At 41.8% G+C, this 14,104-nt stretch overlaps 1 protein-coding gene across 1 annotated transcript; it reads left to right on the forward strand.

Annotated features, from left to right (window-relative positions):
* Positions 1 to 8,815, forward strand: LOC116329124 (potassium channel subfamily K member 4). Its single transcript, XM_031751082.2, has 8 exons — positions 1 to 120; positions 1,212 to 1,341; positions 1,631 to 1,892; positions 5,281 to 5,395; positions 5,485 to 5,645; positions 6,186 to 6,372; positions 7,518 to 7,660; positions 7,749 to 8,815. Exons 3-8 carry the CDS (start codon positions 1,704 to 1,706, stop codon positions 8,355 to 8,357), a joined length of 1,404 nt encoding a protein of 467 aa, XP_031606942.1. The 5' UTR covers positions 1 to 120; positions 1,212 to 1,341; positions 1,631 to 1,703; the 3' UTR covers positions 8,358 to 8,815.
* Positions 8,816 to 14,104: the final 5,289 nt, after the last annotated feature.

Below are 14,104 nucleotides of genomic sequence, written 5' to 3' on the forward strand. Positions count from 1 at the left end.
CATCATTCTCACACACACTCGCTCTGACACACAAACTCCCAGTATGCAGCTGCCCGAACTCCTGAAACGCTTTGCATGAGGTGGCCGTTACTCTGGATTCTTATGATCCTGCATATTGAGGTAAGCACACAGGGGCTGGTCAGTACCATGAATCTTATGGACCCAGAGGGACTCTAAGGGGTAATAAAATGGTATCACTGTGGATGGATAAAGCTTAGCTGCTGCAGAAGCTCTGCTGGGACTTAATGCACAGGATAGAACAACTTCCTTCTGTCAGCTGGTCCATAATCAGTCTGTGCTATAGTCTGACATATGTTTACGTTGAATAACAGCTTTGCTGTGATCAGTGTTTATATGTCCTTTGGAGTAGTGTAGATAAGTATGTTCTTTAAAGAACTACAGTTACACTGTTACTCACATGCACCTTTGGATATTTATTCTATTTTACTGGCTGTTTTACAAATCTATGAGATTGTATATACAAACCAGATATTTAAGGTAATTTTATGCTGTTAAAGGATGTGCTTCATAAATGCTCCCGATTGGAATGCGTTTAATTCAGTAAATGGACTGCCCCTTTGTGTAGTCCTAGCAGCTGTAAAAGTCTTTGGAGCCCAAGTGCGTTTTGCAGTCATAGTGTGACAATTTATTGCTCTAATTTTGGATTCAATCCAGCGGACCTGCTGACTACAGCACCGCAGTCAACAAACTTTAGAGGATGGGAGCTTCTTTTGTTTTCCTTTTCTGGCTTACAGACCAGTAATGCAAAATGAATTGCAAGTGGCAGACTTATCGATCCCAGTGATAAAACACTACCTTCTTAAATAATTTCCTAAACTTCCCAGAAAGTGTCTGACATATCTGTTGGTTTTTTAGTTCCACCGCTGTTCCACACCAGCACTGTAACTTCTGATCAACATCACCTAATGGGAATAAACCAAATCATAATTCTTTAACTTTCCATCCAGTGCTGGAAACCCCCCTTTTTGGGGGGTCATCACTAACTAAAGGCTTCTGTTATACATATGTGTACAGATGATGTATGATACAACAACAACTGCACTGCCACACCTCAGGGCTTTGTTTGTTTGTCATTGATCCTTGGCGCTGACAGCTATTTTTTTTAAAGGAAGTGAGCCCTTTGCTCCTCTTTACTCATTTGAAACTAACTGCTGAATTACACATAAAAATCTGTCTGTGGTCCTGTGTAGTGTCCCCTCCTTCAGAGTGTGAGGGGGACGGGCTCCCCAGTGGTTACGGCTCTAGGGACTCCATCCTCAGAGCCAGCACAGAGAGGGACTGGAAAAGACGAAAACGGGGGCAACTAAGGCGGCTTAACAGGTGAGCACCACTGTTATGATCGCATCTGTTTTAGCTATTCATGACATGGATCGCTTATCTTTTATAGATACTCATGCAACATCTGTTCAGTTAAAGGCAGGTCACAGAGCAGGCTTTATGTGCTGGATGTTGCATTCAATGTGTGTCAGCAGAGTGATGACTGAGTCCATTTAATGCTTGCTGTGGACCTAATAGTCTGGCTGCTGCAGGCGTGTGGGCAGCCCGGGCTGCTGTCAGGCTCTGTGGTCAGTGTGTAACCAGTCTACTTGTGTGGTTGCTGATGTTTCAGCTGCAGCAACTCCAGCGCTGAGGCTGGCACAGAGAAGCAGCAGCCTGCGTTTGGACTGAGTGGAGGTGCAGCCATGCGCTGCTCCACCCTGCTCGCCATATTGACGGGGGTTCTTCTCTACTTGGTGCTGGGAGCTGTGGTGTTCCGTGCCCTGGAGGCTCCGCAGGAGGAGGGTGTGCACATGAAGCTGCAGGACACGCGCCGGGACTTCCTGCTGAACTTCTCCTGTGTTGACTCAGACAAGCTGCAGGTTCTTATAGAGGTACAGAGAGGAGCCATTCACTATCTGGCTTTTATTTCGAAAATTTAAATTTTTTTTCTGTTTCTCTTTTACAATTTCCATCAGGTACAGCATCATATTGATAGATACGATACAATACTAAACAATAAGACACGAAACAATACGATACGATACATTATGATATGATACATTACGATACGATACTACATGACACGATATTACCTGATATGATACTACAAGATATGATATGGATGTCACGACATGATAGGATACTACATGATATCAATAAGAATATATTGCAATAAAAAATGCATAGAAAGTATTGGCTTAGATAAAGTGGGAACTTACTGAACATTCAGTTCTCAGACTTTAGGGGAAATGGGCATGAAAATGTCAGAAAGACTAAAAGCTGTGATCCCTTTAAATATGACACGTTCGTGTCATTTTGTCAGTAATCCTGAAAAATTCTGTGTGTTATTGCTTTAGTGTTATAGCGACTTCTGTTGTTGCTTCTAACTAAATCGAACAGCATACAGCAAACTTTGAGTTACTGAAACTACACATTTTGCATTCAGAAAGTGACTCTAGCTTTGCCCAGCTGCTGCTTTCTGTTAATCATATATTAACAAACTCCAAACAAGTGTCATGATGATCTCTGATGCCGACTGCCTCTCTAGCTAAAAATACACTTTTGCTGAGTGCGTGACACATACCTGCTTCATGTTTTATACGCACTGGCTGAGTTTGTGGATCCTTAGGATGATCATTCAGATGTGTAACGTGTTCAGTGGAGCTTTGCTGGTGACACAGTGCAGCAGCGCAGCACGACGACTGCGAGACAGATAACAGGTGTGGTCAGAGCAGCTATGCAAGGTTCCTTTCATGAGTGTAACTGCGTGACAGCTGATCCATGGATGGGTCGAGCGTTGGCAACCTAGCTGTGATCCTGAGATGCTTGTCCTCGCTCTAGAATGAACATTGTAAATTACTGTTTCAGTTTGCAAAGTGATCTATGCATGCACTCGGCGACATTTGGGAAAAGGTTAAAGGGATTGAAGGACACTGAAGCACACAAGCAGGCCTTGTTGTATTTTGTGTTTATTTAGAGGAAGCACATGAGAGATTAGGTGTGTTTTTTTTTTAAATATCACAATGAATAGGTGAACGCAGTAGAAGTTCAAGCTGAAACACTTTCTTGTTTTTCTACTTGTAAAAAGAGTATTTGACACTTTGCTTGATTAAAATCATGTAGATACTAATATATTGTGCTTTAAAAAACATGCACTCATAATATGCTGTCAGTGATGTGATGATAGCTGCTGTTTGGTTCCATCAGAAAAAGAAAGAAAGGTTTGGGATGGTTTGGGTGAACTTTGCACCTCAGTGCACTTATAGAAGTGGGGACAGTACACAATGCACTTAATGTCGGCTTACACGAGAACTGCTATTGAGCCACTGTGGATCATGTGTCACTGGACTGATGTTACATTCAGATGTTTCATCAGGTCTTCTAGTTATAGTTTCGTCCTCAAGCATCTGTCACATACCACACCATACTTTATCAAAGACCATGCTATATTTTTCAACCAGCAGATATTGATGTGGCTGATCATGTGACACCTGTTTTTGAGGAGTAAAGTCATGATTTATTTTTTTAAAGCAGATTTTTTGGTCTTTTTGCTATATTTGGACATGTTTTGATCTACTTGCGAACACTGCTGACAAAAATGGTGTTATACCTGAAAAAAATACAAGTAAATTTTGCAATGATAAGTTTATTTTTATGAAGAATTTATTTAAAAAAGCATCATTGCCTTGATGTAGGCATGTTGTGTAATTGTCTGCGGCTAATGTTATTTTTGGACACTGAAGGAATTTTCCGGGGGTCTTCCATTCAGGCAAAATTTGTGCAGTTACTTTCTGATTCGTCACTGTAAATGTTTATCTGAAAGCCTTAGGGAGCTCTTCAGATCTTGGCAAGATGACACCACCGTACCAGATAGAGCAGCAGACTCGAGATGTCAGATTTAAATAAGACAGCTTCAGCTGTCCCTCCATAAAGACGTTCTTATCACTGCCAACCCCAGATTCTAAATTTATGGATTTGAAAGGCTAATAAATAATGAGGTGAGCTTGGTGAACTTTCTCCACGTGACTTTTTTTTTCACATGGTCTGGCTATCAGTGCAGGGTCTCCTTTTGTTTATCAGTATAAGCTGAGCTTAGATAAGCGAAATTACAACTTTTACAGCTGCCAGTTTGTTAGCTGAAATTAAATAAATATAGGAATATAGATAAATATTAAATCTTTCAAGCAATTCATGAAGTCAATGTGACAACATCCCCTGGCTCAATTTCCTTCTTTATAAAGTTTTGCTGGTTATCTAAACAATCATGTGACATTGACAAATGATTGTCATTAATAAGCAGATTAATTAATGCTTCTATATCACATACATTTGATAGCATGTAAAGTATGAACACCATTGTTTTTTCATAGTTGTCATTTGCATGTATGTTGTGTATTTCACTACATCTGTGAGGGAGTTGTGTCACGACCATGAAAACCTGAAGCTCTCACTTATGGTCAGCATTCCCAGGAAGGTTCTTGAACACAGTTACTAAGGATTATATTTCTGGCTCCAAATTATTCCTTTCTGCGGTGCACAGAGTACACAGGCTGAGACTGAGGTGCGCATGACTAACCTCATAATTTGCCTCTCGCTTTTAATGTAACTTGAGGAGAAAAAGTAACCTAATTATCGTATGCCAAACCCTCTAGACACAAAACCTCACTGCAGTGTCTTCCTGTATCCAGTAGAATGCAGGTAAATTCATGCAAAGTCAGAGATCACTGATACCCGAACAGTTACAGCACATATCTTGTAACTACAGTGTCACTGATTTGATTCCTACTTCAAACCTACTCTTTTAGTCAATTGTCACTGCACAACTTCTTTGAAAAACTATAACAGTTATCAGCACAAATAGAATTTGAAAGGATGAGAAGTTCAGTCAGTTTCTGTTAATCTGTTGGGACAGACGTACTTGGCAGTAGACATTTCTACAATCTGCAATCTAAACTTTTAATTGATTGGTTTTAATGATTTCTGCAGAGGCCATGTTAATTCATAACCTCATCATGCTTAGGTTTATGTTCAGATAATTGAATCAGGGAATTTGATTCTGTGCTGTAAGCGGTTCGATATGCCCGGGACAGAATGGAGCCGTCACAGCGGCTCATCGCCGCTAACTTCCTGCTTTTGATCATGACAGTGCATCTTGTACCCCGTCCCAGGGATGTGTTCATTCATTCATGTGTTTGTTAATGCCTCTTTTCCAGTGAAACATTAATTATTAGAGTGTTTCATCAACTAAGTACTAACCTTTCTCCCACTGTCCCTTCCCAGGAGGTGGTGGAGGCCACGGGAGCAGGTGTGGATCCCATAGGCAACGCTACATTTGTCAGCAAATGGGATCTGGCCAGTGCCTTTTTTTTCTCAGGGACCATCATCACAACCATCGGTGGGTGTCCAGCTAAAAGTCCTTGTTCGCTAAATTTAATTGCAAGTCTTTAAACAACTGCTCTTCTACCTCTGATCCCACATGTGCAGGTTTTGGAAACATTTCTCCCAAAACAGAAGGAGGGCAGCTGTTCTGCATCTTCTATGCCCTGGTGGGAATCCCATTGTTTGGTATCCTGCTCGCTGGAGTGGGAGACCATCTGGGTACTGGGCTGAGGAAAACTGTCGCCAAGATAGAGAAGCTCTTCCTGGTCAGAGCTTCAAAAAATATTTAAAATGTCTTCTTTACTGCCACTGTATACATACTTAGATTTTATAAATAATAGATGTATCTAATATTTGGGTCCGAAGAGTGAAGCCAGTGCCTTACATCTTATAAAGGCTATCAGGGATTGACACCTGCATTTGAAAAGAAGAAATTGGTCTCAGTTGCATAGAAGCGTTTGGTTCCCTGCATCCAAAACATTTATGGCCTCAGTTGATAGTATCAAGTCTTCTCAAACATAATGAGATTTTTATTTTGTAAATTTGGGGTCCGATCAGTCTCAGAAATTCGATAAAATAGGATATGCTTCAGGGTCGGCATAGCTTGGCAGGCTGGTTTCTCAATCAGACCCAAACCTCGTTCATGACCTCTGGTTTCAAAACGGTGAAGTAGAGATGGCAAAAAGACTGAACTCAAGCCTTAAAAAATGACTTCACAAACAAATAAGTGACATCACGTCGCCACGTCCATCTTTTATATACAGGCTATATATTCATGACACTAATTGGTTGTCCTTTTCTGACAGAAATGGCGAGTTAGTCCCACCATCGTGCGTGTGATCTCAGCTGTCCTGTCCATCCTGTTGGGTTGTGTGCTCTTTGTTGCGCTGCCTATCTTCGTTTTTCAAGAGGTGGAGGAGTGGACCCTGCTGGAATCGGCCTACTTCGTGGTTATCACCTTGACCACAGTGGGGTTTGGAGACTATGTTGCAGGTATATAATCAACCACCCACGCTGGCTTGCAGTGGTGTGCACTGAATAGGAAGGTGGAAATGGAAAAAGTCCATCTGTCTCAGTATTATTTTAGTTCAAGTGGTGGCCCTTTAGCATTCTAGCCAGTTACAAGAAATGGTTTTGGTCTCTGTTGATAGTTCCTCCCTTTATAACAGCTTGATGGGAGGTGATCCCCACCACCCACTCACCCCCACCCAATCCATGTGTTTTGACACTGTCAAAGTTTTTAAACGACTCCTTCTGCTTGTTCTGACATATTTAATTATTATAAAACTTTATTACTGATAAGCTGACATTCGAAACTTTAATGCTTTTAGAGGCGGACTTTATTTCACTACTGGATAATCAGCTGTGCTATTTATTCGAGAACAGTTCGTCATGTAAATTGTGCAGTAATATGTAACTAAGGCTTTCGACAGCTTGAGGAACAAAACACCAAAAAATACAGCATGAGCGAGACGGCAGTTGGGATAGGCTCCAGCCCCTCCATGACCCTAAACTGGATAAGTGGGTGGGTGGATCTGGTGTCAGGTTTTTCTTCAGACAGTCAGTGCTCTACTTAGTTTTTCCAGAGAGGACAGGTTTATTTCACCCCTGAGGTCACATCAGACCACCAGTATCTCCCCAATAATTAGTCTGCAGGATTTTTTTTGTGCTTGTTTTTGTTTTTATTTTTATTAAGATGAGATCCTATCCACTCTCCACACCCTGTGCACCACCACTGATGCCCATAGCTTGCCACTAGTGGACATCCTGCTTTATTAAGCTCTATAAAAGTAATGCAGCTGAAATACAATCATAGCTTCCAGGTCAGTATAGCTTATATCATTTCCTTTTTCATAGTTTTCTTTTTCGTTGAAGGTATTGATCTGTTGATAAGTAGGAGCTATGACTTAATTAGTCATCCATAAATATAGCTGTCAGTCGTGGTGCATTAAGTTCACTTAGCGCAGACAATGTCGTAAATTATTTATGATGATTTTCTTCACAGATGAATTATTGATTATCTAGTCTGCTATCTTAACAGTTTATTTACTCCATGGAAAAGGATGGCTACATGGATGTGTGAGTGCGCTGGCCCCTGTTTACCTCCTGCTTCTGTATAATGTGTCTTTGTGTCAAAGGGGATTCAGGAAAGGAAGGCAGCGACCACTGGTACAAACCCTTGGTGTGGTTCTGGATCTTGTTGGGGCTTGCATACTTTGCATCTATCCTCACAATGATTGGTAACTGGCTCCGGGTTCTTTCAAAGAAGACCAGGGCTGAGGTACTCCTGTTCTTTTATGCCTGTTTTATCACGTGCTGTCTCCACTACTTCCTCTCTATCATCTCTGCTTTCATCCTTTTCCTTTCAGATGGAGGAGTTGCGAGCCCACGCCACTGACTGGACTCAGAACATCCAAAATATGTCGGTGGACTTTCGCATGCCAGGAAAAATTGATGACCCCTTTAAACGGCGTAGGAGAAAGCGCCGCCACGGCCCTCGAAGCCATGGTCACAGTGTATCAGCTAACGGGGTGCCTGAAGGGCAAGAAGAGCAGCGTGAGAGTCAGGAAGAGTCTGGGTCATATTCCTCTTCATCATCGTCCTCCTCTAATGAGTCAGGGTCTGGGTCGGAGACAGATTCTCAGGCCACTCAGACGGAGCGAGTCCCAGAAGAAAAGCCTGCAGAACCCAAACAGGAGGAGGCTCCTCCTGACCCCCACCTGTCCCAGCCTCTGGACTACTTTGGTGAAAACCTTGCATTTATTGATGAGTCCTCGGATACTCAGAGCGGCAAACTACATTTGGATCCCCTGCTAAATCCAACAAAGCCCAATCCCCGTCAGCCAAAAAGGAGACGCCACAGAAGGCCAGTTCCTCAGAGGAACCATAAAAACAACAGCTCCAACATCACTAACAAGAAGGAACCCAACGGAAACCCCAGATCCGTTCCAGATTTGCCACCCAAGCCTTGTGATTGATAGCAAATGTATTGACTCTTGTTGACAGAGGAGTTTTCCTTGTAGAATATATACTGCCTGCATACAGACATTCAAGATAAAAACAAGATGTCGAAGCCTTAGCCACGTGTGGTTTTGCATTTAATGTTCTTAGCATGTGAGTGTTTATGCCTCCCTTAAAGGTGATGAAGAGATTTTCATGCCAGTGTTCCCTTTACTTGCTGAGGAGTTACTGCTCTCTAGTGGGCCAGGACTGAAGTGCAGTACGACTCTGTGACCATGCTTTATAGTAGTCAAGATAAACTTTATATAGCAGTGTGCTGAAGAGAGGCTTCTCTGATCTGTGACAGTAACTACTGAATGCCTCAAACAAATAAACAGGTACTCGAGATCCTCTTGTACATTTTTGGTATGTATTGAAATCTTTTTTAAATCCTGTAAACTGCATTATATTTAGATTTTCATGGCCAAATGCATTTAATTATATTGCACTACATACATCTGCCTAATAAAGTTGTTTTTAATAAAACAAGAACTGAAATATAGTAATCATCTTATTTATATAACCCCCCCCAAAATTTTTTTTTAAATCAATAAATAAAAGAAACTGAAAAAACAGAAACTAAAGTCAAAAAGAGAAAAATAAAGTCTTAAAAATGAGACCACTAAGAGTCCCATCTTAGGTTTCTTCAGCTGTGTTTTAAAGTTGCATGAAGATTGTTGCCTGTTGATCACACAAGAAAAGGAAGAATTGGAGTACTCTAACTGAGAGAAAAAATCATATATGTCAGGTCAGATTTGGATCTTATTTGGAAGCTTTACTGGTGTCCAGTTCAAAGGTCACCGATGACTATACTCCATACAAAATTCTTAAGTTTCTAGCAGCCGGCTTCACATTTGTAAATAAGAAAAGGGCACTTTCAAAACAGCCGATGTAATTTGGGTGATCGAACAATAAGATTTCTCATTTTGACAAACTCTGGGACCATTCAGCTGCTGATGTCGCTTAGTGTAAAACAGCAGTTGAGCTTTAAGGTTTCAACAGATATCGGCTCTCCAGTGGAAAGAAGGGTGCAACAGTGAAGCTGCAAAGAGCAGTGGTAGTAAAGATGGATCGGTTCAAATACACGGGGTCAACCATCCAAAGCATCGGACAGAGAGGTGAAGAAGAGAGTGTAGGTGGAGACGAATATCAGGGGTGATTTGTGACAGAAAGATAGCAGATAGAGTGAAGTGAAAGGTTTACAACAGCGATGCCAAACGCATTTTACATCATGGGCCACGTGCCAGCCCACTTTGATCTTAAGTGGGCCAGACCTGTGAAACTGCCTTTTCTGTCAGTCTAAAGATGTTTAACTAATGTTTCATTCAAGTTTTTTTTTTCTGGGATGAAATTACAGAAAGAAGTTCTGGGAGTTTGTTGCTCAGACTGTCCTGTATTTATAAAACATAAAATGTTTGTTAATTCACTGATTTTGCTCTTCTTTTTTAACTGTGGATCCACTATAATAAAACCCCAAATCTCTAGAATAGATAGTGACAGAGGCTTTTCTGTCATTAGATTGTTGAGAAGATCTTGAACACAGACCTGTGGAAGAGAACCAGACAGAACCAGGTCGGTCAAGACATCAAGAAGAGAAAATGGGGCTGGATAGGCCACACACTTCGATAACCATTCAATATCACAAGGCAAGCTCTGGACTGGAACCCACAAGGAAAGAGGAAAGTGGGGAGACCCAAACAGACGTGGGGAAGATCTGTCGAGAACTAAGTAAAGGCCGCCGGAATGACGTGGACCCAGCTGAAGAGAACGGCCCAGAACAGAGTCCATTGGCATGGTGTTGTTGCGGCCCTATGCTCCACCAAGAGTCTACAGGCTTGATGATGATGATGCGATTGTTTATCTCTTACTTAATTTCTTTTTGTAGTATGAATGGCAAGGAGGGTTGGAGTATTTACCAACAGGAAAAGCTGCAACACATGGAAATATATTTAAAAGTTCCATTTTCTTTCTTCTTTCTTCTTCACATTTTCCAAAGCTTTCCAGCATCATCCCCCATCTCTCAAGCTTCTGCTCATTCCTGTTCCTGAATTTAAATCCATTGAGCTACTTTGATTGTTCTGTGTGGAATTTGTATGGGTTCTCTCTTCGAGTATTTCAACATCCTCCCGCAATCCAAAGACATACACGTTAGGTTAACTGTTGATGCTGTAGGTGTGAATGCTTATCTGTCTCCTCGTGTTAGCTCTATGATAGACTGGTGACCTGTCCAGGGCGTACCTTACCTTTTGCCCTGTGACAGCTGGGGTAGGCTCCAGCCCCCCTGCAACCCTAAACTGGACAAGCAGCTAAGAAACTGGATGAATGGGTTCATTTCAGTTCATTCTCCCTGGAAACGCAGGGAGTATGTAAACAGTTCAGTTTGTTTGTCTGGCTGTTTGCCTGTTTGTTAGCAGTCTAGTATCCACAGTTTTCCAGATATCATTTCCAATTTCTGTGTGATGGTAGATACCAGTAACAGCTCAAGGTGATTTCATTTTGGTGAAAATTTAGTCAAGGTCACACCAAATGTGAAATTCAGTAAAAACTTTATAATACCCATGGTTTTTTATGGATCGTTTTCAACCTTCTCCACAATATACAAGGCCTTATATAAGGGACACGAGTAACTAGGCTGGCTAAGCATTTGACCTTGACCTTCATGGTTGGCCCCCAAGGTCATAGTTGACCTTGAAATAAAGTAATTCAATAAACATATTAAGTAATATATCATATAAAAGGACATAGAGAGTGATTACTGTACAAAACACTTTTTATTTATTCAGTGTAATGCCCTACAACATCACAATGATGCAAGAACAGGCTAATGTTTATGTTTGGTAATCAAGGGCCAACAGTTTAAAAAGAAATCACTGGTAAAATGAAGAAGCTTTTAAAAATCACTTTCTAATTTGAGGGGATGATTTGAGAATACTTTATTTTTCCTCAACTGAACAGATGTTGAGTTTAGAGTTAAAAATAATCACATTTGAAGTAAAAGTTTATTTTTAGCGTGCAGCCATATTGGCAGAAAACATGGCATATAGCTACAAACAGCAATAAGAAGAAAAAGCAGCACTCTGAGCACGATAAAGTAACTCGAGCACTGACTTTAATGCATTCTATAGGCCAGGTTAGGCTGGTGGAGACAAAATCAGGCATACGCTGCCAGACTTGCATATCTCACATAATGCAGTGCATAAATAGCATTATAACATGGACCTTTGAGTTGTCAGTCTATCCTTTTAAGAATGTGCTGTGTAGCTGCTCATTTGACTCGTGTAAATGATACTCTGTTTGAAATTCTAGCTTGTTTCAACCTGAAAATGGCACCAAGGACAAACACAGTGCAGCAGTACAGTGTGGCTGCAGCTCTTTTGTTCTCTGTATCCTTTTTTTTTAAGAAACGCCGGTGTACCTTAATGTAACAAAATATCACATACACAAAAGTTGAGACTGTCACTAATGTAGATACACACCCCTCCTCCTCCTTAGCTTGTTTCTCTCTAAACACGGCCAGCAGGTGGCGCACACCTTCAATGTCAAAGATGCAACTGTACTTCAACACATCTTTGTGAAATCTGACACTTTCCCCGCAGGATGTCTAAAAAGAAAAGGCACTGTTCTGGCATTGCAATCAGGAAGTCAGGAGACAGCGATGATGTGCAGTGGCAGTGGGTGACCTTTAACTGGAGGACACTCGCTCAGCTGCTATAACGTCATCAGCACCGCTGCTGCAGTTTCCCCGAGCTGCCACCAGGGGTCGAGTGGTGGCCACATGGGTGGGCTAAAGCACACTACTGGCCTGGATTTAGTAAATCCACTCTAAATTAAAATCGAAATAAATATATTTTCTATAGGATTGTAAATATGTAAGCTCTTCGGTATTCAGGTTTTTTTTTCTTTAAAAAAAAAAGAAGAGACACAGACTGTAGTGTAGTGTCAGTTAGAGACATATACCCAAAGGTGCCCCATAACGAGGATACACTGAAGCTCTATTCACGGTCCGATACAGGTCATTTCAAACAGAACTGATAGTTAGTCAGCACTCACATGACCATCCTGAACATATAATCAAATCAGCCTTCTCTGATCTCACCCCACATTTGCGCACATTGACCTTGCTATTCATAACCACTACAACATGGCATGTGCACAGCAGAGCAGCATAAAACATCTGTGAAGAGAATTTTCCCCCTGTGCTCTCTCGCATTTTTGGTGATGGCTGAATCTGTATGATCAGCTTTTCTTTTCTTTTTTTTAAAGTTTTAAGGTGGATCTAAGTGCACTAAATGAGTTCAGCCCCACTCTGGTATCAGCCTGCTACAGCCTGTAGTCTAATAATAAGCGTCTGTAGTATAGGTGGAGACTGTTTTCAGTCAGTCGTGCTGGCTATGACTCACTAATGCAGTGCCCAGTGCCTTTTGTGGATACAGAAAGAAAAAAAAGAGCTTCTTGTTAGAATTTATGTAGCCTATCAGCTGACACCTGTCTCAGGTCATGACCCGCTATGAGGATCACCCGCAGGGACCCCAGCTGGCATTGACTGTGTTTTTTCTATATCTTTTTTAGGTTTTCTGATCCCCGCACATTCACACTCAAGGCGCCGTCACGTGTTTAGACCTATATTATTGCGCACAAATCTGTCTAAAGCGGTTTGTGCGCAAATCTAACGAACATAGCATGACGGGTTTCGCCTCCAACCGGATAATGCAGAGTCTGCAGCAGTGTGATGCAGTCCCGCAGAAGAATTGCAGTCTCTGCAGCACAGGCTGAATGACCTTGCTTCAAGGTCGCAGTGACACCGCCGTCAGTTTTCCCTGTGAGGCGCGCGCCACGAAAATCCTGCCCGCGAGCGCGCCGCATCTATGTAACCACAGCGAGCCTGCTGTCCCGCACCTCGGACACAGCGCTCACTGCTTCAGATGAAACCAACGTATACTGGGCTATAATTAGAGCCGGATCACGCCGGGCAGCTTTGGGGTGGAGATATCTAAATAATAGGCTACTATGGTTACTCCGATTTCTTTGTCTTTCTTGATTTCCACCCCCTCCTCTCCACTTTCACCACACCAGCAGAAAAGCTTTTCAACTCTTTCGTGACAACTCCTCTGCTTTCTTAATGCCAGCTGTTGCCAGGCGTGTTGGGGAGCGCAGGGGCAGCAGACTATTTCTAGAAGCAAGAGGCTTCTAAGTTTGACAAAAGGATATCGTTTGTTTTCTTTGCTGTATCATAAAATAGCCAAATAAAGTGAACCTTGATAGAGCAGGCTTACACAGAAGCCCATACAGGATGACAAAGGGGGCGAACTTTGTATTCCAAGCAAGTGTTTTTCTTTTCTTTTCTTTTTTAATTCAAACTACTATCCCTTAATTATTTTACTTTCTCAACCCTTGGCAGAGCTCTCCTCTCTCATCTCTTCTGCCTTGGCTCATGTCCAGATGCTGTGCAGCGGCGGAGTGAGACAGGTCAGCGTCACAAGACCAAAAGCATGACTACATTTTCCACCGAGGTCTCCTGGAAAGGACATGCAGCCTCATTCTGTGCCCTATAGCTTATGTCATAATTATAATAATAAAGCATGTTGCACAAAGCCATTTTCGTTATGGTGTTTTAAGCATAAAGCCTTTCTGAATATAGGCCACAAAACGTATAATAATACAACAGACCCGTGTTTTTAATCTCACAGCAAATATGAAAACCGTGGGGTTTTTTTTCTTTAGTGAG

Source organism: Oreochromis aureus, linkage group 10 (assembly GCF_013358895.1).
Source record: "Oreochromis aureus strain Israel breed Guangdong linkage group 10, ZZ_aureus, whole genome shotgun sequence".
Classification (NCBI taxonomy): domain Eukaryota; kingdom Metazoa; phylum Chordata; class Actinopteri; order Cichliformes; family Cichlidae; genus Oreochromis; species Oreochromis aureus.